Genomic DNA, 25274 nt, shown 5'->3' with positions numbered 1-25274 from the left:
ATTTGTGTCTTCTCTGTGAATTCTTTTGTGCCCACTTCTGTTCTTTTGAGGGATTTTGCAATTCCCTCCTTGTTTGGCATTTCACCTGGCATTTCTTGGTCATTTCCACTATTCTCTGGACTTGGATGTTCGGTAGGCAGTTTCTCCTTCTCTGCTGTCTTCGTTGGAGGCCTTGTAGCCATTGACACTTGCCCTTGTTCATGTGCATTCTGTGTGTGGGTGCGTGTCGTGGTCAATGCTACATTATCATTCATTCCGTGCTGACTGTGTCTCCAGCTTTTCCTCTCATTTATCACTTTATGTGTATACGTATCACTGCCAATTACATTCAAAATTAAGTCATTTGCTTCATCATTAGCTTTTCTTGGAACTGGAATCACTATATAGGGTCTGGGTGCTTTTGTAGGCCCCTGACGTTCATTATCCAGTGGGTGTACTGATAGGGGGACACTTTGTGCACCAATAAAGAAAGCAGTTCTGGTTGTTAATAATAGAAAAACAATTATGATCACTGTACATATGCACATAATCATTCTGAGTGAATGCAGCATTTTCTTCCAGGAAAGCGGGGGCGCCATTCTGCTGGGGGTAAAACTATGTTACTGCTCTTGTTACTGCTCTGGGCCCCCATGTCGATCGAGTCCATAATCAATGATTTATTCTTTTCTTGCTCTGATCTCACAGTTCAAAAGTTTGTTACTACTAAAGTGTTGAGTGCTTTTCAAGTGTCCCCCCTCTTGTGGGTGATGACGATAGTCTCTGGGTATGCAGCACGGTTTCGTTTGCTAGGTTATGGAAAAAGGTTAGGCTAGCAACTTTGATACATCGCATTCATCTAAGCATATCAATAATAGGTGAGGTCCCAATGTACGCCTCAAATTTGCTTTGGGCCTGAGGACATGCTGGAACCTGTTCACCGTGAAAGAATGAGAAAGATGGACCTACTAAAAATTACACAAAAATAAAATGCTGTAAAAACAAAAACAAAGTAAAAATAAAAGTGAGCATATGGAAAAATAGGAAAAAATTAGAAAAATGAAGAAAAAGGAATATAGGATGGTGAAGTTCTTGTGTCCTCTCCTTTCGCTCGGTTTCTCGGCGGCAAGATGAAGGACAGTGTCTTTCTCCTTGATCTGCTCCACGGTGGACAGAGACAAAAAGGATAATAAAAATGGGAAGAAAAATAAAAATAGCCTAGGGACAAGATGTCATAATTCTTGTTTTCTACTCTTCTCGATTTGTCCTCGGCAGAAAGACTCACTGGAATCTCCTTAGGAATTCTCGCTGGAAGTTGGACAGCTCCACTTGGAGCATTATTCCATGGTGAAGTGTGCCCATGTGTGGGGTGTTGGCTGGATCTCTAAGGAAGGTGATGACGACAACATCTGCAGGTCTTCCTACCATTTCTGGATAATCTGTGACTAATCTAAGCAGGACATTCTGTGCCAGCCGGGTTTCCTCGGGTGATAGGGACATTTGCCCTGTTTGGTTGTGTCCTGATCACAAGCTTTTCTTTTGATTCGCACAGTCTTTGCACCTTCCTGATGCGTGGATCCCTACCAAATAATTTAATTTAGTCCACAGCTGGTTTAGTTGAGCTAGGTTTCTTGGATCTGTGATATAAGTGTGTGTATCAGTAGTTCTCCCGACTAGTCCTGGGCATTTCTTGATTATTTGGAAGAACAAATTAAAAGTAAGTTCATCAATGTCTGTGGCGGTGGAAACATTTGTGTCCCTCTCACTATGCTCGGGTAACTCTGCGAAGACCTCTGCGATGACGGTTAGCAGTTGCCTGATTACCTTTTTGTTGGCTGGATCTTGAATAAAGTCTGTGACACTGGCTCCTCTCCCTATGAGTGACGGGTATGATATCACCACTAGTTGAAAATAGGTTAGCACATCCCACTTGAGATTTCTGCTGGAATGTACCATGAATTCTGTGATCAAAGTCTCAATACTGATTGCTTCCGGGTACTGAGTTACACTCTCAGGCAATGTCTTATTTCCTGCTTATCAGAGTCTTTGGGCTTTTTTCAATGCTTTTTGTGGTTTTGAACGTTCATATATGTAGCGTTACTGCTGCTTTTGATGTGTTTCTCTTTACCCTGCAACTGGGATGTACAGAGTGTTCGTTATGTCCTTATCCCTTGTGCATAAAGGAAATGTTCAGTGTAAGGCCAAGATTTGCACGAAGAGCTCTCATCTTTTCTTTTCTGCTCATGCGTCCTTCTTCCTCACCATGGATCTTGTCTGCACGTGCTGAGGTTCTTCCCCGTTGTCTGTAGATTTTTCGCAGTTAGATGTAGCTGGAGGGCTCTCTCCTATGTAGAGTTTAATGTCATTTAGGAAGATCCATGCCCTTCTGCCCTGGAGCTTGACGGCGGAGGGGGTGCAGTCCTCTACAATGAACGGCCATTCAATCTCAGCTCGTTCCACCTTTTCCTGGTAAAGTTCTTTACCAAAACGCTGTCACCAGGGAAGACGAGACGAGGGGCGCATGTACACCTTGTTCGGTGGCTGCTTCAGCACTTCCTGCTGTGTTTTGTGCTGCGCCACCCCCTTTTCGCCGTCGCTGCAGTTGGCCTGAAATGACAGAGGCACTGGATGTCAAACAGTTCAGGTACTTTTGCATCTCTGTTCCCAGAATCTCCCTGGCCGGCTGGGCATCACAACTAGCTCTATCTCTGGGGGTTAGGGGGGTCCTCATCCTTCTGCCTGTAACTATCTCGTGCAGCGTGAGGTGATGGTCGGAGCCTGGTTGGTTCCGAAGTGCATACAGTGCCAATGGTAGACAGTGCAGCCATCCCTTCTTTAATGTGAGCTTTAATTTGGCTATCCTTTCCTTAAGCAAGCCATTGATCCATTCACATATCCCATTCCCCTCAGGATGATACGCCGACGAGAACTTGTGTTTTATACCAAGCAATGAACTAATCTGTTCGAACACTGAATTTACAAAGTGGGCCCCATTATCCGATCTCATTACCTCACACACCCCCCAACTAGGGAACACTTCCCTCACCAGGAACTTAGCAGCACAGGCAGCGTCGGGGTGTGTACAGGGACCTGCTTCTATCCATCTAGAGAAGGAACACACCACCACAATTAAATACCTGTACCCATTGCACACTTGAATCATGTCGATGTAGTTGATATGTAAGTGCTGGAATGGTTCATTTGGTCTGCAAATTATTCCTCTCACTACTTTTAATGTGTGCCCAGCGGTGAATTGCTGGCAGATAATGCAGTTCACCATGAAAAATGCAACATGCTCTGCTAAATTCGGCGTGAACCAGTCTTCTGCGAGCGTTGCAGCAAGATTTTCTTTTCTCATGTGGATGGGGTAGTGCAGTTGTTTTAATGCTACCTTTAGGAAGGCGACAGACATTACTGGTTTACCAGTGCTGTCTTGCCTCCACAGCCCGTCAGAGGGTTTAAAGAACACCCTTGATGCTTCCATAAATTCTTTTCCTCCTGTGGTCCCTCCCCCCGCAGCTCCATTAGTTGAGTCTTCCCCATATTGCTATAGGCTTCCGGTGTGCCTCGCGCTACCATCATCCGCTCATGGGTACGTGCCACCTCCACGTCCATGATTGTTTCAGTTTTGGATGCCATGCGCTTGGCTTCCTTGTCCGCTTCATGATTTCCGCGTGACACGAAATCCGTCCCCTTGGTATGAGCGGTGCATTTCACGACCGCTATGCCCACTGGGAGCTGTAATGCTTTTATCAGCCTGTCCAATAAGGCTGCATATTCCACTGGTGTGCCGTCTGCTCGGAGGTAGCCCCTCCTTTTCCAGCGCGCTAAGCCTGCGTGCACTGTGGATGTCACATAGGCGGAGTCGCTGTACACCGTTACTTCCTGGTCTGCATGATTCTCAATGGCAAAAATATCAGTGCCAATAGTTCTGCAGCCTGTGCCGAATAATGAGATGGTATTCGTGCACTAACGAGTACTTTAAACTCTCCATTCGCTAGGTGCTTTAGCACTGCAACGCCTGTATAGCTTTGTCCGTCTTCTTGGTCAATTCTTGAAGACCCGTCAGTCAATAAAGACAATCTCTCCACCTGCCAGGGCATTTTCTTTTACCCTGGGGATTTCAACATACAATTCCTCATAGTTCGCACAGTCTTGTACAGGTTCTCCCTCTGAGACTGGCTCTGCTATGAACGTAGCTGGAGTCACAGTTTTACATCGCACTATTTTGATCGATGGGTTGGAGATAATCACCTCAAAGGCGGATGCTCTTTGAGATGTCAGTGTGCCCTTTGGTTTCTCTAGTATGGCAAACAGTGAGTGCTCAACATACAGTGTCATGGAGCACCCCATCACAATGGATGATGCCTTTTCGATAGCGAATGCGGCAGCAGCTAGGTTTTGTTCGCATGGGAAGTGGCCCTTCCTGACTGGGTCCAGATTCCCGCTGTAATATGCTAGGCGCTTGTACCCCAGTGAGGTTCGCTGTGCGAGCACTGCCGTCATAAAATTACCATCGCGTTGTGAGAACAGGTAGAATTCCTCTGCATAATTAGGTATCCCAAGGACTGGGGCCTTACAAATTGCCCCCTTGAGCTCTGTGAACCCCTTTTCCATTGCCTCAGTCCATTCGATATCTTCCCTTGTCGCCTGGGCCTTATTTAGGGCCTGAAGCAAGGGCTTGGTCTATCAGCTGTAGTCAAAGACCCATGCTCTGACATAATTGCACAGGCCTAAAAAGCTTTGCATCTGTTTTATTGTGCACGGCTTGGCCGTGTTCATGATGGCTTCTGCCCTTTCTGGGGTTACCTTCTCCCCCTCATGGGAGATCAGTTGGCCTATGTATAACACTTCTGGCTGACAATACTGCAGCTTCTCCTTATCAACCTTGTATCCCTTCTCAGCCAGTATAGACAATAGCTGCACAGAGTAGTGCCTGCATTGCTCTTCAGTGATGCTGCAGATCAGAATGTCATCTACATACTGCAAGACAACACTGTCCACCGCAATGTTGCTTATGTCCATTTGCAGGACTCTGTTAAAGATTGATGGGGACTCACAGTACCCCTGTGGTAACCTCGTGCTTTAGCCATTGACACTTGCCCTTGTTCATGTGCATTCTGTGTGTGGGTGTGTGCCGTGGTCAATGCTACATTATCATTCATTCCGTGCTGACCCTGTCTCCAGCTTTTCCTCTCATTCATCACCTTATGTGTATATGTATCACTGCTAATTACATTCAAAATTAAGTCATTTGCTTCATCATTAGCTTTTCCTGGAACTGGAATCACCATATAGGGTCTGGGTGCTTTTGTAGGCCCCTGACGTTCGTTATCCGGTGGGTGGTCTAATAGGGGGACACTTCGTGCACCAATAAAGAAAGCAGTTCTGATTGTTAATAATAGAAAAACAATTATGATCACTGTAAATATGCACATAATCGTTCTGAGTCAAAGTTTGCAGCATTTTCTTCCAGGAAAGCGGGGGCGCCCTTCTGCTGGGGGTAAAACTATGGTTACTGCTCTGGGACCCCATGTCGATCGAGTCCATAATCAATGATTTATTCTTTTCTTGCTCCGATCTCACAGTTCAAAAGTTTGTTACTACTAAAGTGTTGAGTGCTTTTCTAGTGTCCCCCCTCTTGTGGGTGATGACGATAGTCTCTGGGTATGCAGCACGGTTTCGTTTGCTAGGTTATGGAAAAAGGTTAGGCTAGCAACTTTGATACATCACATTCATCTAAGCATATCGATAATAGGTGAGGTCCCAATGTACGCCTCGAATTTCCTTTGGGCCTGAGGACATGCTGGAACCTGTTCACTGTGAAAGAATGAGAAAGATGGAACTACTAAAAATTACACAAAAATAAAATGCTGTAAAAACAAAAACAATTTGTCTGACGCATTTGTCTGAAAGTAAAGGATGTCAGATCTTGTGAGTCACGTGCAATGGAATCGAGAAAAACGCATTTTTCAAATCGATCACCGTGAAATATTTTGCTTCAGTTGGTATATTGCGTAATATTGTGGATGGATTAGGGACTAGAGGGAACTCGGCATCAACTATGGCGTTTAATGCTTGTAAATCTTGGATTAAACACCAAGACCCTCCCTTTGACTTCTTGACAGGATAAATCACTGTGTTGCAAGGTGATTCTGACATCACTAGGATGCCCTGCTCCATCATGGCGGAGATTGTCTTCGCGATTCCTTCATCTGCCTCTCTGGACATGGGATATTGTCGCACTCGTGGTAAAATTGCTCCTGGGTTCAGTTTGATTTTTACTTCACCCGCCCCTTACAGGAGACCTACATCATAGTGCCCTGTAGTTCATACTGTGGCAGGCACTTGGGCCATGCCGTCATCAAAGTTTTCTGGGCATACCAGTGCCATCATCATTCTCTGTGGCACTTTCTGTTTGATCATTTTGACCCAAACTATGAGGCTCACCTCCACCCTTGTCTCTTCTAGGTCAGGGTGTTCTTTGAACATATCATCATCGGTGAAGTCAGTCACTCGATACCCTTCTTCAATGGCAATAATTGCACACCAGTGTCTGCCTTCATCGCCATACCCTTTGACCAATGCCACTTTTCCTCGCACTGCGGCAGATTGTATCATTAAGGGAAATACTTGTCCCTCCTCTTTGTGCATGGGTATTCTTGGTCTGAATAGAAACTCATCAGGGGTTCTCATAGTTTTGTTTGTGAGGCCTGGCAAGCCCGCCATGAGCACCCGCACTCCATATGCGAACATTTCTGGTTCTAACGGTGTAGCCCTCATTGCTACATGTCCTGAGTACGCTCTGATCATTTGGCACACGTTTGAATAATGCATTCCTGGGGTGGAGCACACTATACAATTCTCGGTAAACAAGATGGTCATGTTTAATTTAGTCATCAGGTCCTGACCCAGAATATTTACTGGGGTCTGGCGTGAATATAATAGGGGTACATTAATTTCACGCTCTCCCACTGAGACTGGGAGTGCGTCTGTAAAGGGAACTCTGCTATGAGCTCCAGTGAAACTCTGGGTATCTATGGCCTCGCCGGGCAGGGAAAACTTCCCTTCACGTATGCACGAGCGCGTTGCACCTGTGTCAACTAAGAAGGAATATTCTTTCCCCCCTATGGTGACATTCACCCTTGGTTCCCTATTAGGGTCTGGTGTCACTGATAGGATAGAACACATCAGAGTCTCCCGTGAGCTGTCCTATTTTATATATAAGTTCGGTCCACTGTACACTTGTGGGTTTCCCCCATTTCCAGGGTTAATTCCCCCTCTGGGATTATTGCCCTGAGCTATCTGCGGCAGTGCCTGTTGGGGTTGTCCCTGTGGCAGATTCTCCATGTTCGGTGGCTGAACCGTTTGCTGTGCACCTTGCTGTGTGCCTGGCACCTGCGGTTGTACTGCGTAACTTTTGCACCTCCCTGCGGCGGGGCGGCAGGTTGATTCACCATGCCTGTCTCCATCCCTTGGCTGTTTTGCCACATGCCTTGGCTTCTGCACATGTGCGCCACGTGTCCTGTCACTCCACATAGCCAACACTCTGGCGGTGGTCGGGCCATTTGTCCATCTGGCATAGCTGGACCGCCCATTCGTGTGTTCTGGAAACCACCTCGAACATTCTGAAAACCTTCTTGGTTACCACGAAACCCTCCCTGATTGCTCTGCCATCCTCTACTTCCAAACCCTCTTCCCCTCGGGTAAAATCCTGTGTTACCCTGATTATTTTGCGATGGGTTAGTCGCTTGCTGTGCACTTGGTTCGGCTGGGCTGGTGAGCATGGCTCCCTCAAGAGCATACTTTGAGAGCTTCCTTTGCACCAGCTTTGCCTCCTCTCCCTTATGCGTTGCCTCCTTTTTCCGATTCTTTTCCTGTAGCAATCTACAATAGTGCGCGATTGTCAATTGTATTTCGGCCCACGGTTTAGCTTCTATTCCTACCAATTTCTTGAGCTGTTTTTGCACGGTTCTGGTAAACCTTGGCACGATATATAGTAGAATACAGGGATAGATTTCGTCCAAGACTCATGCGTTTCGAGTACCCACACGTTTTGAAAATTTTGGATATAAATCAACGGATCCTCAGATTCCTTCATTTTTCGTGTCATTATAGCTCCCATATCAGAAGTGTCTGGATATAGTGTACGCAGCGCTTTCCACACTGCCGTCCTACAGTTATTAAATGGCGCTCCATCATGGGAGGTGTTAGTTAGGGTTACCCTAGGGTAGCCTGCCCGTTTCCATACATCATCGGCTCTTTCACCAAGTATGGCGATTAGGCGACCCTTAATGTCCCCTCTGACTAGGGTGACACCCCCCGTCATTTTCTCGAACTCATGTATCCACTTTCTGGCTCCCGATGTCAGCATTGGAAGCTTATTTTTAAGATGTTCTCGGTCCATGTGTGGCCATGGAATATATTGTGGTCTTGCTCCCCCACACCCTCTAGCATCCGACCATCGTACCTCTCGATCCCTTGGGAGCCATTTTTCGCACTGTCTCCCTTCGTCCTGTGCCACTTCCTCCGTTTTCTCACTAGAGTCAGATCCTGAATACTCCCAGTTTACACAACCTCTTGCATCTTCTTCGTTCTGCCCAATCTCTAGCCTGTCTAGGGACAGTCCCCTGCTCCCACTATTTTGGGTGACATCCTCAATGTCATATACCTAAGTCCTCTCTAAGCGCTCATCCTCCCTTCCCCCTTGGGAAATTAGTTCCAGCCCCATCTCATCATAAATTTTATCAATCGTTTCCCCGATGCTTCTGGTGTCGAAGTCATCTTAAATATTTGTCCCGCTTGTACCTGGTACCGCATCGCTTGCAGGAAAGAATTCTTCTATGTCTTCCCATTCTACAACAGGATTGGGTTTTTTAACTTCCCGTTGTAAATATTCTAGATCTCGTGCCCTCAGTCTGTACTTACGTTCTGCTTCCTTATCTATTTCCTTTCGCTTCTTTGCTTCTTCTCTAGCCTTAGCTACATCCCTCATCCATTAATTTCTACGTTCCTTTGCCCTTCTACTTTCCTCGTCTTCTCGCTTCTTTACCTTTCTTTCATGCACTCTCCTTTCTTCCTCCAGTTTTAGCATGTTCTGCCTGTACTTCTCATAGGCTGCGCATTGTGAGCGACTGAGCGGTATTCCTTGCTCTTCGCGATACAGTTGTTCTCGCCTTAACCTATCCTTCTTTCTTACCCTCTCGTCTCTTATTTCCTTTTCTTTCTCCTTTTCCTTTCTCAGCACCTCATCAGACCATTCCCTCGGTCTTATGTCATCACTCCCTTTACCATCAACTTTTAGCAATATCTGACCTCCCATCCACTCGTCCTTTGCGAATGCTAACTCGCTATTTCCTTTCTGCTTCTTTCCCTCTCTCGAGAGAGATGCACTACTCTGTGCCTGATCCTTTCCTTCATCTCCGCGTCTCTCCTTGTCCCTCGGGACTACGGAGGCAAGCTTAATTTCCTGCTCTTTTTCTTTGATGTCGTCACCACTTCATGCAGGCGACTCATATGCCGGGTTGCTGTACCCCGTGGCTGCCTTAAGTTCTCTTAGCAGGTAAAGACACTCTGACTTACTCCCTTCGATCACTGGTTCAGGTGGGGCAGGTGGCGCGGTAGACGTCTCACCCCCCTCTGTACATACATTTAATATCCAATCTGCAGGTGGTTCTTCCACCTTCGTTTCTTCAAACATTTTCCACAGTTCCAGCACAGCAAGATGTTTCTCTAGCTTTTTGCCGGTATATGTGGCATGTAGGAAGGTGGTCATGTGCTGTAAAACAGCCTTAGAGAGTGACCCATTCTTGGGCCACAGCATAAACATCTTATTTGCGGTGCCCTTAACCTACTCCTGGCTATATTTCTTCAGCTTTGTTGCATGCTAGGGCAGGTGCTTGCATAAATGCGCAAGCGGGGTAAATTCCTCCATTCTTAATTTTGTCACCAACAATAATTATACAGTTCTTTCACTCTTTCAATAGTATGAGAGAGCACCAAATACGCAAGCTCCAATCCAATATTTTTCCCGCAAAATTGTATACCAGCAATTTACTCAAAAGTCATCAATTCAGTGGCGATTCCCTCTTAGTTACAGAATCGCGTAAAGCAAAATGCATTTCAAACAATCGTCCATACAATTATTTTACATTTGACATACAACACAACACATATGACAGACGTTTGACAGACTAGACAGACACCAGCTGGTCATACGTATACCTGCCTTCTAATTAATACCCCATCATGGGATTTGAACAAACCCCCTTAATGACGTCTTTAAACGTCATTGTAGCCTAAATTGTCCCCCCACTGTGGGCTCTGGGTTCACATTCCTTCTGACCACTCTTTAAAGTGCAGGAACAAGGCAAATCCTCTTACGTTTTCTTACGGGTGCGCCCCCGGTAATCCTTACGTTTTCTATCGGGTGCCCCCCCAGTATTCTCTACGTTTTCTCTTATGCTCGAGTCATTAACCCCCTATATATATATATATATATATTAAAAATAAAGTAGTTAGAAGTAGAATATATATATATATATATATACAGTCTTCTTCTACTTCTAACTACTTTATTTTTTCTCCGCCACCCTCCGTTACCTTTCCCTTACTGGCTCTAATGCCTACACGACATTTGCCAAAGTAACGAATTTCATTGCTTCACTCACTGCTCGCATCGTTTCCTCTCTGGAACTTAGGGATCACCGCCCCTTCCTCTTCCTGCTTTTAAGGTTTTTGTCCGATCCGCTGCCCGTGGGAATGAGAAGGGTTATGCTTGGAAAGGCGGGTTCCTTCAGACCCACTGCAGATTTTTTGAAATTTTACTCTATCATTGTCCATGGGAAGCTTCTCAGTCTACTCAGCCGGAATGGCGAAAGGACTCGTGATCTTACCGAAGGCCTAGAGTTACTTTGTGCCTTCGGTCTAAGGGTTCTTACACTATATCAATCGATAATCTATAATCGATGGCTGGAACCATCCTCTGCTACCAAGTGTTCTGGAGGAGAGGAATTCGCTGACGGGTCCTTTGGTCAGCACTCACCCTCTAGAAGTTGTAATACAAGATAGCTGCACCATGTGAGGACAGGGGGGTGCAGGATTCACTTACTCTGACACGACTCAATAACGAGGACTCAGTAGTTTGGCAAAGTGAAGTCTGTTTAATGATACATACATCAAACAGGGAAACAAATGGGAATCAGCTGTAGTGCGATCACCTGTCTCGCTCCGACTTCCTCGAACTTCAGTTGAACAGTAATTCTTATAGGCAATGTTCGTCATCATTGACGTCTAACTCTACAAAACTCGACATGCAATATAATTGGTTAGGAAAGGTAACTTAAGTATAGGTGCTATATCTGTATATAATAATAGGGCATGCGGATTGGATAACTCTTATCTGGTGGGCATCTGTCCCCATCCCACTACATCACACGTGATTGACGTCATCATAAGTACGACGTCTCATTGGTTCAACTATCTATAGGACTCCAGATAACTTGGTTCATTGTGATTGGTCAGGTTACACCCTAGACAAAAATCCCCATTTTAATTAGCAGCATGCAGAATGGACACCTAAGGGCCTGGTGTACCAAGTTTCACCCTGCCTCCCTTTCATCAATCAGTGTTTTAGGGCTATGTGTCAATTAGTTGGCTGTGTTTGGCCTCGGAACTGTAGCCTCTTATCGGGGAAAGTTATGGCATCCTGAGTTCTGGATGACATCAGGCGATTGTACCTCTTCGCGCCTGGCTGATCATGTGTCTGTTCACCATGGATCTGCTTTAGTTGCCAGCTTTTATTGTATTTAATTCTGCTTCGGCCCTGCCACCTGCCTGGGCCTCTCTTATCTTGACCTTCACAGGCAAGCTGGTATGCTCTGAAGTTTGGTTCTTGCGAGTTGACGCTCTCCTCCCTTCTCTGGGTGACCTTGATTTCCCCGGCACGAGCCGTTCTCTGTTGCGTTTCGATTCTGCTCATTCTCTCTATTCAGGCTGAGTTGTGAAACCTGGCCTGCCAGGCCTCTGGCAGCCTGGGCCCATTTCTGCTTTACAAAATGGAGTCGCACTCGTATAACGTGCCTTATTCAGGTAGCTATATGGTTGGCGCTTGCCGCTCTATTTTCTACTAAGCATTTGCAAGCAGTATCGGTTTCTTAGCATCTTGCGTTCCAAGCCTATTTACACACGTTTGATAGGACGTTCGTTCTCATCATGTCTAGTAACACGTTCCTTGTTGTCACTATCGTCTCCTTCCTGTGCTCCTTATATCGAGTTGTATAACAGGTTGGCTTGTTCTGACGTCTCATTTTCAATAGTTGACTCTGCTTACTCATGAGCTGGGTCGGGCCATGGTAAATTCCATTGGCACTCCATTAAGGCTCTTGGGGTTTCTTAGTGGACTGTATGTAGGTTCTCCTCCTTTCGTATCATGGGCTGATATGGCTGTCTGATAGGGTACCGTGCTGCTCAGGGTTGTCTGGTTATGGGCGCTTCGACAGGTACGGATCTTCTAACGTAGACTGGGCAGAGTCCAAGTGCAACTCTCTGTTGGTTCATTTGCTCTTCATACGTCACATACCTTGGCAAGTACCTTCCTGGTAGCTCGAAATGAGGGGCAGGGATGCAGGTCATGTCTGGAACCTCTTTTGCAAAGGTACTCATGTACTTGGCAGCACCAAGCTTGTCAATGAGCTCATCTGCCAGAGGAATGGGGTGAGCATCTGTCTTCATGACATAATTGAGCCCCATGTAGACCACCTAAAAGCGAACTTCAGTCTTTCCGCCACTGATCTTTTTAGGGACTAGTACCACTGGGCTAGCCCAGGGGCTGTGGTATGGCTCTATCACTCCTAGGTCAAGACCCATAGTAACAGACAGAGCAGACCATAATCTATTTCCAGTCGCACACTTCCAAATATGAAAATATAGTATTAATTTCTTCAATTGATTCAAAACATAGAGAATACAAAAATGTATTACAGATTGATGACACTGCTCTTCAATCAAATGAATGCATGCATGCCACACTCTTCATACCCATTCGCTCATTATCACAAAAAATAATACAAACTCATGAAAATCCAAAGGCCCCTTTATGTACCGGGGCTAAGGACTAACAGCATATGTTTGCTAGTTTCTTGCACCAATAGCTTATTTTCACTGTGTCTATTTCTTCCCATATCTATAGTCGACATGTGTTTCTGGCGGTTTGTTGACCCTTTTTGTAGGGCTCTATGGTGCTCCAGCCTTCATCCCGAGGGGAATGGATTGAGAATTTTGCACCACTCCTTATATCATCTTGTGTTCATAAGTGTCTATAATAAAAACTTATATTAGAATATTATGCTCTAGCTTTTTCTTTTCTATTGCTGTTGATTAAATCATCGTTCATCATTTTCTAGTCAGATAATTCACAAATGCATACCTGGGATTGCTATGCTTAAAACACTCATCTCCTGTCTTGCAGCACACTCTTGGTGACTGCCCCTCTTGTAAATTTGGAAAACCTAATGAGCAAGATACAAGCGGAAGAACTATAAACTAGCTGTGACCTTACACCCAGACAGAGTCCTTATCATCGCTGGAATGATCTTCATCTGGTTTACCTAATGCCTGCATGATCCTGTTATCAATTTTAGTCCCACCAAACTAATATATAGATGTGGCACGTGTGTGCACAGCCGCCTCAGCCTCTATTATTTCACATATGACCAATTCCAAATGATCGAAATTACAATAAATACAAAAGAACTACTTGACATACTCACACAGGGTCCCAATTACTGCCATTACTCAAACACTCTTATATAATTTACATAATTCCCATGGTATCCTTCTGTTTTATATTTTCATAATTGGAAGTGTGTGACCGGAAATAAAATATGGTCAGCTCCCTCTGTTACTACAGGTCTTGATCTTTTCTTATAGAACTGTTATTATAACCTGGGGGATCAAGACCATACCAGCTAACCCTGTGTTATTTTTTTCTATAATTCCTAGGGACAGCATCTTGTAAACATCCTCCTTGATGGTGTCCCTGGCCTTATCAGACATCCGGTGTATCCTACTCTTCACCGGCTTACTGTCTCCAGTGTCCACATCATGAGTGCACCAATATGTGCGACCTGGTGTCCGCAAAAACAGACCGGCAAACTGTTCCAGTAAACAGAAAAAGTCTGTCAGCTGCTGTTCTGACAGGTGCGTTGCAAGGCTGACAACTTCAACTGACCCATTTGCATTTTAATGTGCAGGAGATCTGGAAGGGGATCGGCCTCCTACTCAGTCTCTCCATCAGTCACTAATGCCATGACCATATTCATCCCAGCTATGATAGGGTTTTAGCCGGTTGACATGAAATTCCCTGCACATCTTTTTAGGCCCATTCACCTAAATCAGATAATTCACCTCACTGACATTTTCCAGCACACACTAAGGCCCAGTCCACTTGTCCTGAAGGGCAGTGGGTTTGACAGGCTCCAGAATCCACACCCACAGGCCTGGATAAAAGACTATCACTGCAGCATTCTGGTTGTGCCAGTGCTTCATCAGCTCCTGGCTGGCCTTTAGGTTTTTCATTGACTGTTCCATGTTCTTTGCCATTGCAGATCGAAGGCCAAGTACAAGTACATAGTCCACCACATCTCGCGGAGGGGACGAGGGGTTACCCTCCCATCCCTCTTTCACTAGACTGAGGGGGCCTCATACAGGGTGTCCAAACAGAAGCTCAAAGGGGCAAAACCGTACATTCTATGGCACCTCCCTGTAGGTGAACAGTAGTCATTGCAGTACAATATCCCATTTTCTCCTCAGGTGCTCTTGTAAGTCACCTATCATGCCTTTCAGGGTCTTGTTGAACTGCTCAACAAGCCTGTTCATTTGTGGGTGGAAGGAGGTAGAGAACCAGTAGGTGATACCACACTCTTCCCACATAGCCTTCATATACGCTGATATGAAGTTTGACCCCCCCCTATCAGAAATGACTTCCTTGGGGAAACCAACATGAAGAATTTCCCATTCAGAGCCTTTGCGACCTCAAGCGGCAGGCAGTTTCACGAGAGAAGCTGAATGGTTGACTGCAGGCTGCCCTACACGGTGGCTCAGGTTCAGGAATCGTCTCGGTGCTGGTCAGTGGTTCTGAAGCACTGGTCGAGTTGTCCAGACGGCTTATACGGGTTTAGCGACTGCGGATTAACACAAGTCAGCGGTGCAGTCAGTTGCAGCTCGAGAGACTCAACTGGCTCCACAAATGCCCTTTATGGCAGATGTCAGTAGATGCTCATTGATTCAATTCTCCTAGCTTCTTCTCTGGGCTTCAGCCATCCTTTAAGGTGGACCTCCCAAAGCTGAGGAGTGTGTTGCAGGCAGCTGCCTTGTCCTTGGTTTGGTTCTGAGACTCTCTGGCTCTTCCCACCTATTCTAGCTAGGCATGCTGTGTGCTGGCTGGGTACTGGTTCTGGGGCTGCTGGATGCTCCTCTAGATTCAGTATCTTCCTCTGTTCCCTGGGAGATGTTTAGGGGAGGCATCTTGCTTCATGCTTCCCTCTTGGAGGTCCTGGCCTTCCTTCACTGCTGGAGGATGTAAGGCAGACTGTACCCTCAGCCAGGGTCCAATGAGAAGTTCTTCCTTCTGCTTCTGGTGGAGCCTTCAGATGATCTCCCAAAAGAGGGGCTCAGCCCTCTTTTAAAGCCAAATTAACTTTGGGGATTAGTGTAGGGGACCTTAATGTACCAATCATGGGTCTCAACCAACAATCTCCTGAATGCGTGAGGTCATAACTAAAGTGCTTTGCAACAGAAAAGGTAAAGGGGTGAAAACATGTAATACTAAGTCCCACCCATCTTCCTTTCTGTTGTGGATCAAAGGGGGTCTCCGGTTAATGGAGCTCTCTGTGGTTCCTGATTGAAGAGGCAGGGCTCCCTTGACACTGCAGCGAGACCAGACTCTCTGCCAAACCACATACTTGTACCTTATGAACGGGGTCCCCCTGTGGGGATGACTACTGTAAACACACAGTCCCATACATGACATTGCACTATCAATTGATAATGAGGGTGGGAGCTGGCATCAGGTTGACGCAGTTGCATATGAAAGGTTGTTGGGGTTTCCTGTCTTCTTTGCTAGCCTCTGTAGTCAGGGCCCATGTGGGTCTGTTCGAATTACTCTCTGATTAGTATGCACATTTCTGCCATCGGCTACCGGGCACAACAAAAGGGCAGGGAGGATCCATGGAACCTCTGTTAGTTAATTAGACTGGCCATGGCAGGGGGGCAGTTGGGCCCTCCCCCTCTGGAGATGCATTGCGTCCACCGAGAGTACAGGGTACTATGCGAATTCCGTGAGGTGAACATAGGAAAATGTGTGCGGGTTAGGCCCACACATTTTCCGGAGGTTGATCTACCATCATTCAATTTTAATTTCAAATTTAAAAACAGCCCAGGCGAGCACACACCCACTGTGCGGATAGTCAAATTCCTCACAGTAGGTCTTGAGAATTGCATGTTTTCTATCCAGGGATTCTGATATGCCAATGTGAATTATTCCTCTCCTTTCATTCTCCAGGCAAAGTAGAGGTGTTCCAGTGTTACAGTTGGAAAAGTTGGGCACTAGAAGGGGGTGAGTGGAGTGGAAATCCAGTAATCTGGGAAAAGAGAAGAGGGCAACCAAGACTACCATGACCACTCTGTAGCATTTGGGATCAAGCCACCCCATCCATTTTGATTTGTAAGAAGACACTGGATAGGAGAGGAAAGGCGCATAGCAATCCCTTGGACTATAGGATTCGAGGGGCAATGTACATGAGCCTTAATCTTCCACAGCCCAGTTGTAAGCACTCCTGGGGAATGTCTCTGTGGATACTGTCTGAAAAGAGATCAATGGATGAACGTGCATACCTGACAGATTTATTTGAAGATCCCCTGATCCAAGGAGGAATCAGTGGATGAAGAAAGTGTCTGACTTAATGAGTCTGCCGTGGTATTCTCCACTCCTCAGATGTTGGCTGCCTGTAGGAACACCAGATTTTTCTGTGTCCATGCCATCCGTTGATGTGTCACCATTTGAAGGGACTTGAATCTTGCCCCTTTCCCCAGCTCCTTGATGATTGGCATATGGTTTTGTCACCAAGTTGTCTCTTCTGATAAAAAAATGTTCCCTCCTTCGCAGGAACCTAGCAAATACCTGGCTTGGGATTAGAAATTCTGAATGTTCCTGGCAGTGTAAGTAATGTACCTTGGGTTCCCTTGATTACCACCCTGAGTCTTTTTTTGCTTCTGTGTAGCACGCTAATCCACCAGGCTGTGTTGGATGTCAGGTACAGTGAGGCTGGTGTCCTAGTCGCTGTTATTTTAGAATATCTTCTATATTCAGCCACCATTGAAGATGCTCCCAAATGAACAGAGCCACTTGTCTCTTCAGATTCTATCTCAGGGAGTTTGGTTTCCAGTCGGCCTGTAGGTGAGAAACCAAGGTTTTGAGCTGAAGAAGAGTAGGGGAGAGTGTCAGGTGGAACCTGGATAGGGAAAGAGATGAGAGAGAGTATTTGGCAGGGAAGAAGAGCACCTCTATTTTGGTAGAGAACCCAAAGGAGGAGTTTAGAACCCCAACAGCAGAGGTGTAGAGTGTAAAGCTGAGAGAACCCAAGACGGAGCCTTGTGGAACAACAACAGTTAGAGGAGTGTGTTGAGTGATGTTGTTACTACAGGAGACAAGAGATATGATACATGATACCACAAACAGTGTTGCCACCATGTCCCCTTGGCATTGTACCCATAGTTGAGCAGGATCCATCTTCTGGCTCAGGAGATAAAATAGTCTTGACCTAAGAGCTGAGGCCCTTCTGGATGGAAAATAGACTATTCCCTCCATGGTGTCAAGCAAGGAACCAATAGAACAGTGGACCTGGCTCGGGAGAAGTTGACATTCTCCAAATGGAACACCCTTACTCATTCTTCCCTCATGAGGACAGAGTCCGGAGTATTAATGAGAATTCTAAGATGTAACCCTTCACCCATGCATCTGCAACCACCTCCTCCCAACCCCTCTTGCAGTCAAAATGGATGACTTTTCCAAGTCATTGAAGAACTATTCTTCATCGATCGGCCCATGTTCTTTCTCCTAAATCTGTTCCATAATTAAAATCAGACCCACCTGTATTCTGTAAACTTCTTGAAATGGTGGTCTTAATAGAGAAACCATGGGCTTTTGACCCATTCATTCACAGCCTTCTGTGCAAAAAGTCTTGTGCTTATTTTTAATCTTGCACACACATTAATATATTATAATTCAATTGGTTTATAGCTTTACTTTTCCTTCCTCTGTTATTTTTGTTTCCTAATTACAATTACACTGCAATCCTGACACAGTTGTTCTACTACAAATGTTTGTGTCTTGGCTTTTTCAGGTGTAAGAATTGTATTTTTTGCTTTTCCTCAAATATTATTTTGATCTCCAATGTATAAAATGGCAATTGTCAAAAAGTCAAATTCAGGGATGGCAAATGCCAATATATACTCACACTTTCACACAAAAAGCATGTTCTTGGTTTATCACAGTTCTGATAAAATGATATCCACTGTTGCCCCAATTATAATGAAATATTCATAATGGTCATGTGTTTCATTTTTCTTGTTTTAGGTCTTTGATTATGATTTTGGACTTCAAGATGACTTTATGGGATCAGCGTTTCTGGATCTCACAACGTTAGAATTAGACAGGTACTATACAATGAATATTTGACTAAACTGGTTTTGATGGCAAAATAAAATGGAAGCTTCTAGCTACTAAGCATTTGTTTCATGCTTGACATTTGTCTGAAATGATAACATCTCAATAAATCACACGATCTCGAATTAATTAGTTTCTCATTTATTTTCCTCACAAGTTGTGGCACGTTCGATATGGATACACAAAGAAAGTTGTAACTGTGTTTGCATGCCTACCCTCGCTCGGTTGTTTTTTAAAGTTCTGAACCTTATAACATTACATTATCCTTTCAGAAAGATAATACAGTTATTTACTTTATTACTTACTGTTCTCAAATTTAATTTCAACATTATTCCTTTTTCATCACACATTATTTGAAACACATAATGAAGTTGAAAACTAGATATGATATTGTGCTTAGCTAATTCACATCGGGGGCTCTATCCTCACTTGCCTTGATGGTAATTGAGGGTTTTCCTCAGGGTCTCCCCCCTCATCACATCCCTTACATCATGAGGATATAGCCAAACCGCAAACAAGTTGTGACAATTGCAATGTCACTCCAACCACCACAACAAATAGGCATGATTCCCGAAACTGTGACACCAGTGCATAAATCCCTGAGCCTGATAGACTGGCTAGACTAAATATTCACATTCAATCATCTGCTTTCGATACAGTGCATCCAACCAAATGTTAATCCATCAATACCACTTGCAGTTTCTAATGTGATACACACATGGACCAGGTTTTCCCCTTTGAAGCTCTGCACACATCAAGAAACCGAACTCCCACAGCCTCTGCCTAGGATGCCACCCTAGGGAGTAAGGGTAAGCCTTGCAGGATAACAATCCTAGAAGATAATCCCTGCATCCACCTGCTCAAGGTAGTTCGAGATGGTTGTATACCATTCATAGTCTTAACAAATGGCAGGAAGAAAGATTAATATATCCTAAAAGAAGTGGTTCTCTGGAGGTACATAAAATCACACGTCTCCTATCAAGGACCCGAAGAGAGACATCCTCAGAAGAAACCAGAGCCAGGCAGAGGGCTTCTAAAACCTCCACATGATCCAAACGTAAACTGGAAAAAACGTTTGGAAGAAAACCAGGTACTGGATGAAACATTTATGTGCCGGGAAGAATCTTAGTATATGGGGAATCTAAAGAGCAAAGACCCCAAACTCTGCAAGGATGATATTTCAACTAGAAACAGTGCCTTTTTGGACATCCATTGCAAGTCTGCATCCAGAAGCTGGTTGAAGGAAAACATCTGGTGTACAGAGGGGACATGAAAATCCCACTTAGAGATACCTTCAAAGGTAGGTTGATAATGAGGTTTCCAAAGAGTTTGTAATATCAAGGTCACCTCACAGAAGCCTAAATGCCTTAATGTGAGACCAAAGAACATTTTAGATTGCCACACAAATACCTCAATCAAATCCGTCCAGTAGGTAGTCTAAACTAACCAGTTCATTAGAGGACAAGGCCTGATTTTCCGTACTACCACAGCATATGCCTTTCTTGTGGACAGCCATATCGAGGAGTGAGTTGCTTTGGCAGCTTCCTATGACAATCACAGATTCATGAGACGCTGCTTATGTTCTGAGCTGAGACAGCTTCCTGACCTCCAGATCGGGTTGCCTGAGGGGGAGGGAGACAGTTCTAGCAACAGCCTTGTAATTTACAATAGATTCTTGAGCACTGCAAAATAAGGTCTCCAGGTCCAAAAAAGAGACTACCAGAATCAGATCTGTGTCCCACTACTTGAGTTTGGCCAACTCTTTGGGGATTAGTGAAAAAGTGGAATACCCTTATGCCAAATAGAAAGCTATATCTCGGCTAAGTTGCCAAAACTGGATGTTTTTAGAAATGAAACAGCCGCCATCTTTGTTTTTGCTCGATGCGAGATATAGACGTAGCTATAACTGAGGGTATCTAAAAATGAAATGCAGGAAAAAACAGCCAATTTGCAGGTAAATAAACATGCAAATGCCATCAGTCTAGCGGTGGGCAGGGGGTAAGAGGCCATCAAGTGAAATATGGAGTTGGGGTCTAGGGACTGAGTTTGCAACACAAAGCTTTTCTATAGCCTCGGCTATGAACAGAATAGCCACGAATAGCCGGCATTTGAAAGCCAGCTGCATCACGGAAACAGTGTCTGTTGTGGGGGGAAAGAGAGAGGGCAGGGAGTGAGGAGGCCATCCTAGATGTGTGGGGAGCAGGCACAGAGGAGGGGACACTGGGTGGGGCATGAAAGCATTTTTATTTCTTGCCATTGTTCTGATATTCGTGACTATAATATGACTACAGATAGCCGAGAATTCTGTATCCGCGGCTATAGATAAAAGTTACAAACTAGATTAGGTATTTTTACAGATACAGTGATGTCAGGGGTGAAAAATCTTTCCAGGGCCAGTGAACTGATTGGCATTCAGGTCTTCCTGCTTAGCTCCAAAGCAAGGAAGGGGCCAGCCCCCTCAGGCCATGATGCCTAATAAATGAGCCCAAGTTACAAGACCACTTAGATCAACATGGCCTGAGGGGGGCTGGCCTCTTCCTCGCATTGAAACTAAGCAGGTTCGGTCCCGGTTACTGCATGGATGGGAGACAGTCCACAGTCCCGGGTGCTGTCTGTTGACCGCAAGCACTTGTTTCGTATTGGGATTTTTTTTCCAGGGAATATTTCATGACAGATTACTCGGTTTATAAAGTGAGCACCTTTTATACTTTGCCAGCATATTTATTGGAGCATTTCCTCTGTCAGGTTATTTTTCTGGTGCTCATCACCTTTTTTCAAAGTCCTGTGCTATTTTGTCTTTTCAATTGAAGGTCAAGTAAACCATATTTGTATATTTCACTTTAAATTATATGTTAATTTACTGTGCTAATATTCATGGGTGCCAGCTTTTGATTTTCGCTATGGGGGCCAAAGCACCTGGGCATATGTTATTCCTGCAGTCCGTCATTTATTTCCCTTTTCGGTGCTGCTTTAATGTTGTTAGTTTATTTTCCATGTACAGATTATTAATAAAGACCTCACAGATCGAGTGGGAGAATAGATCAAGGGTCAGGTGGGATGTGTCCATAGGAATTATACTGAACGATTTGCAGTGGAAAATTGCTTGCATGCAGACTAGATGGATATCCTTCAACAACAGATTCTGTCTGACCAACTTAAAATGTCTCCATCAGATATACTACACCCAGCTACAATTGCAAAGGTTTTACCCTGATAGGTTGGTGCAATGTTTGAGATGCTCCCACTATCGGGCAGATTTCATGCATGTAGTATGGGACTATACGTATATACATGAGTTCTGGCTACAAATCATGACTGCTATGGGTTGGATGCTAACATGCCAATTGTCACAAGACCCGGGAGTGTGGCCTTTGGCCACAATCAAATATGTGGACTGACTAGATAATAAACTGCTTGGTATGGCCTCTTGGTATAACGGTGATGGTAAGCTGATCTTACTGGTCTGGTTGCAGAATGATGGTTGATTTTATCGGCCACATAGGGGGGTGGGCCTCATTTGTTGTGTTAAGTTCTTACCTTAACGTCCCTGCAACAAAAATGTTTTCCTTGAATTTCATAGGTTCTGTTACAATGTATTGTTCACCTTAACGTCTCTGCAACTAAAGATTTTCTTTGAATATATATATATATATATGTATATATATATATATATATATATATGTTCAGGCAGCCACATGTATCAGACGTAAACTGAGTCTGACAACCCATACTCAATAACACATCACCACAATCCATACCTTCCACTATAGCTATAATAGCAATATAAAAATCCTTCAATAACGATTGACTTAAATAAATACCTTATGCATAGATCCTAGGAGATAAGATTGCCAGTGTGCATGTTTTCTTGAAGAATGCTTCTACTTCCGTCAACAGCATCCGCAGGAGCAACACTAAAACCACCATGGATGGTGGACTAGCCAAATCAAAATGAACCATATCTGCCAATTATGCATCAGCTCCCTTGATGGAATAGTTCTTAGCAGACACTTAGTTTCTGAGACTTTCTCAGACTCTTGTCACTCCTGGGTTCATACTTCTGTATGGAATTAGGAATGGAAACCAGTTTACAAGCCAAGGTATCAGATTTTCTCTATTGTAGTTTCATCCCCCACATTAAATGGTTGGAAATCCAGACTCTATTACATAGTTAAGAAACCTGTGTCTTTCATTTGAGGCATAGTAACTCATTGGCATCAAAGCCTCTGAAAGAACTTTTTGCAGTATCATCATCTGATTTATAATTGTTCTTTCTCCCTTCAACCATAGTTATTGGAATAGCCCCTTTAAGTAGACTGCAATTCTGATTTGGATTGTGTTAATCCTGGAGATGAGGTTTGGTCCCTTGACTGGGACGTATGTCAGCTCTGACAGTGAGAAATACCAGGCTACCTGTCCTGATCGCTCAAATCAGTCTCACTGACATGTACATGTTCACTGTATGGCACTGGGAGCATAAAACAAATATTTTCCAACCCTTCCCTCTTACTGAAGAATTAGGAAGAGCTCTGTGTATTCACCTGGCATTGTCCATCCCTTCTCTACTGCTTCCATACAGACTAGACTCTGCTTTTCGCTCATTTGCTAAGGTGAGCGAAAAGCAGAGTCACAATTGAATTGTCTCATCATAAAAGTAAGTCTATTTCCTCCATATTGCTGAGTCATGCCCTACACAACACTTCCAAACACCTTCCTGTATTGAAGCCTTGTGATTAATCAATATTCACACCCTGGAAAGGGCGCTCAGCCTATCAGGTGGCTGGAAAAGTGGGTGTGCACCACCTGCATTTTCCAGGCACCCGAAGCCCTTCCCCAGGTGGCGCCATCTTGATAGTGGGGAGGCAACAGGGAGCCTCTCCCTCTTACTGCCCCACGTCCCCACCCTTCCCCCTACCCCAAAGACATCCCTCATCCTTTGACACCCCCTCCCTCTCACCCCACTTGCCTGCTGGACCAGAGATTTGTGCTCTGGTACAGAAACTCCTCCCGCTCACCGCCACCATGGAAATAAAAAAGGGACAAATTCCCTTTTCCTGTGGTTGTGTCCATCCTGTTTTTGTTTTTTTATGGGAGATTGGGCTCGCGCCATATGCACAGGGCCCATCTCCCATACAAAGAAATATAAAATAAGCTATTTGCACCGCAGATGAACCGCAGGGTGCAAATAGCAATCAACCCGCTCAGGGTGGGCATGCAGTGCTGAACAGCCCTGAGCCGGCGCCGGGTGCCTCGCTTTGCTTGGGCCTGCCTAGGCTGGGCTGGCGGACGGTTACACCCCCCTGAGCGAGAGGGATTGCTACATTCTTGGCACTGGCTACTGACATATAATGCCATCATCTGTGCATCTCAGTCGATACATCATGACAGGCATTTGGCACCAGCATACTCCCCAACCATTTTGGAAAACTGCGGGCACCTGTACACCCAGCTGCTAGTCTGCTCTTGGCTTTGCCCATGCACAGAAAATGGAATAGGAATTGCCCGAACCTCTGATATCTTTAAAGGAAAAGGTAGGGGGAAGGCCTGCCAATTCCAGTTGCTATAGGGCGAAATGTTGAAGAATTGGTTCTGTCAAAGGAAGCAAGCACCTATTGAATTTAATCACCAATGTGATAAGGAAGGAAACCCTGAGGAAATAACTCATTCTCCACTAGAAACTCCCCATTTTGCATTATGTAACTCCTCTTAATTAATATTCATAGAAGTCTAAATCGGTGTTTAATGATGGTAAGCAGTTTGTCAGAAATAAAATTGTACTTACTTCCTAATAGTATACTTTTGAACCCTGAATGTTTCTTAGCCAAGTCCTGCAAAAAAATAGTCCCAAATTGATTACTGGTACTAACAAACGTTTTGCTCACAATACTTCCTTTTTCAATTAAACATTCCCATCTACATAACATCTGCATAACACCTCATTATTGTCCCGACTTTATGTGGTATTACATTCCCCGGGGGACCGCAACAGGTGTTATCTGTCCACACCTGAGTTATAACCTCTGAGGGCTGTAATCCCACTGCACTATGGCTAAAGCACATAGACCGGTCAAAATCAGGTTAGAAACAACAGCAACAGCTGGTGAATGTGCACAGAAAATTGCAACGACCATTGCCAGGTTGGATCTTGGCGAAGGGAAAGATTGATCATTGAGACGGATTGTTAGGCGATAAACATCACATTTTGTAACAGTGGTTACCACCCTCTGCTGACTCATTGCTTTACAATGGCCAACCAACATTCCAATGTTATAATTCAGCTTTATAGACCCTGGGCTGTACCAGGAGTTATGGGCCCGAGTGATGGGCCTGAGCACAGCAAGGGCGTTTAACGATGTTTGCAGGCTCACAGACTGATTTCCAGTATATCCTGAGCAGGGATCTTTGAAGCTATTATGACTTATGTGTGTGGGGGGGAGGAGGCCGTGGAGGAGTTAACAAAAAAGGAGGCAATCTGCCTGATGTGTTTGCTGGGAACTGGCTGGTCCCCAGCAAACTGAGTACATAGAAACATGGTGAGTGAGGAGGGAGGGGCGGGCTTGCTGACCTGTGCTGG

At 44.9% G+C, this 25274-nt stretch overlaps 1 protein-coding gene across 3 annotated transcripts in view; it reads left to right on the top strand.

Annotated features, from left to right (window-relative positions):
• Window positions 1-25274, top strand: part of MCTP1 (multiple C2 and transmembrane domain containing 1) — a 3303831-nt gene that overhangs the window by 1448316 nt on the left and 1830241 nt on the right. For all 3 annotated transcript variants that reach the window (XM_069627643.1, XM_069627644.1, XM_069627642.1), the window contains exon 4: window positions 18611-18690. In XM_069627643.1, the coding sequence (XP_069483744.1) occupies window positions 18611-18690 (80 nt within the window). The remainder of the gene's footprint in view (window positions 1-18610; window positions 18691-25274) is intronic.

The sequence above is a fragment of the Ambystoma mexicanum genome, chromosome 6p (genome assembly GCF_040938575.1).
Source record: "Ambystoma mexicanum isolate Mex_15411 chromosome 6p, UKY_AmexF1_1, whole genome shotgun sequence".
NCBI classification, from domain to species: Eukaryota; Metazoa; Chordata; class Amphibia; order Caudata; family Ambystomatidae; genus Ambystoma; species Ambystoma mexicanum.
Note: the sequence above shows the minus strand (reverse complement) of the source record. Positions and strands in the feature narration are given on the sequence as shown.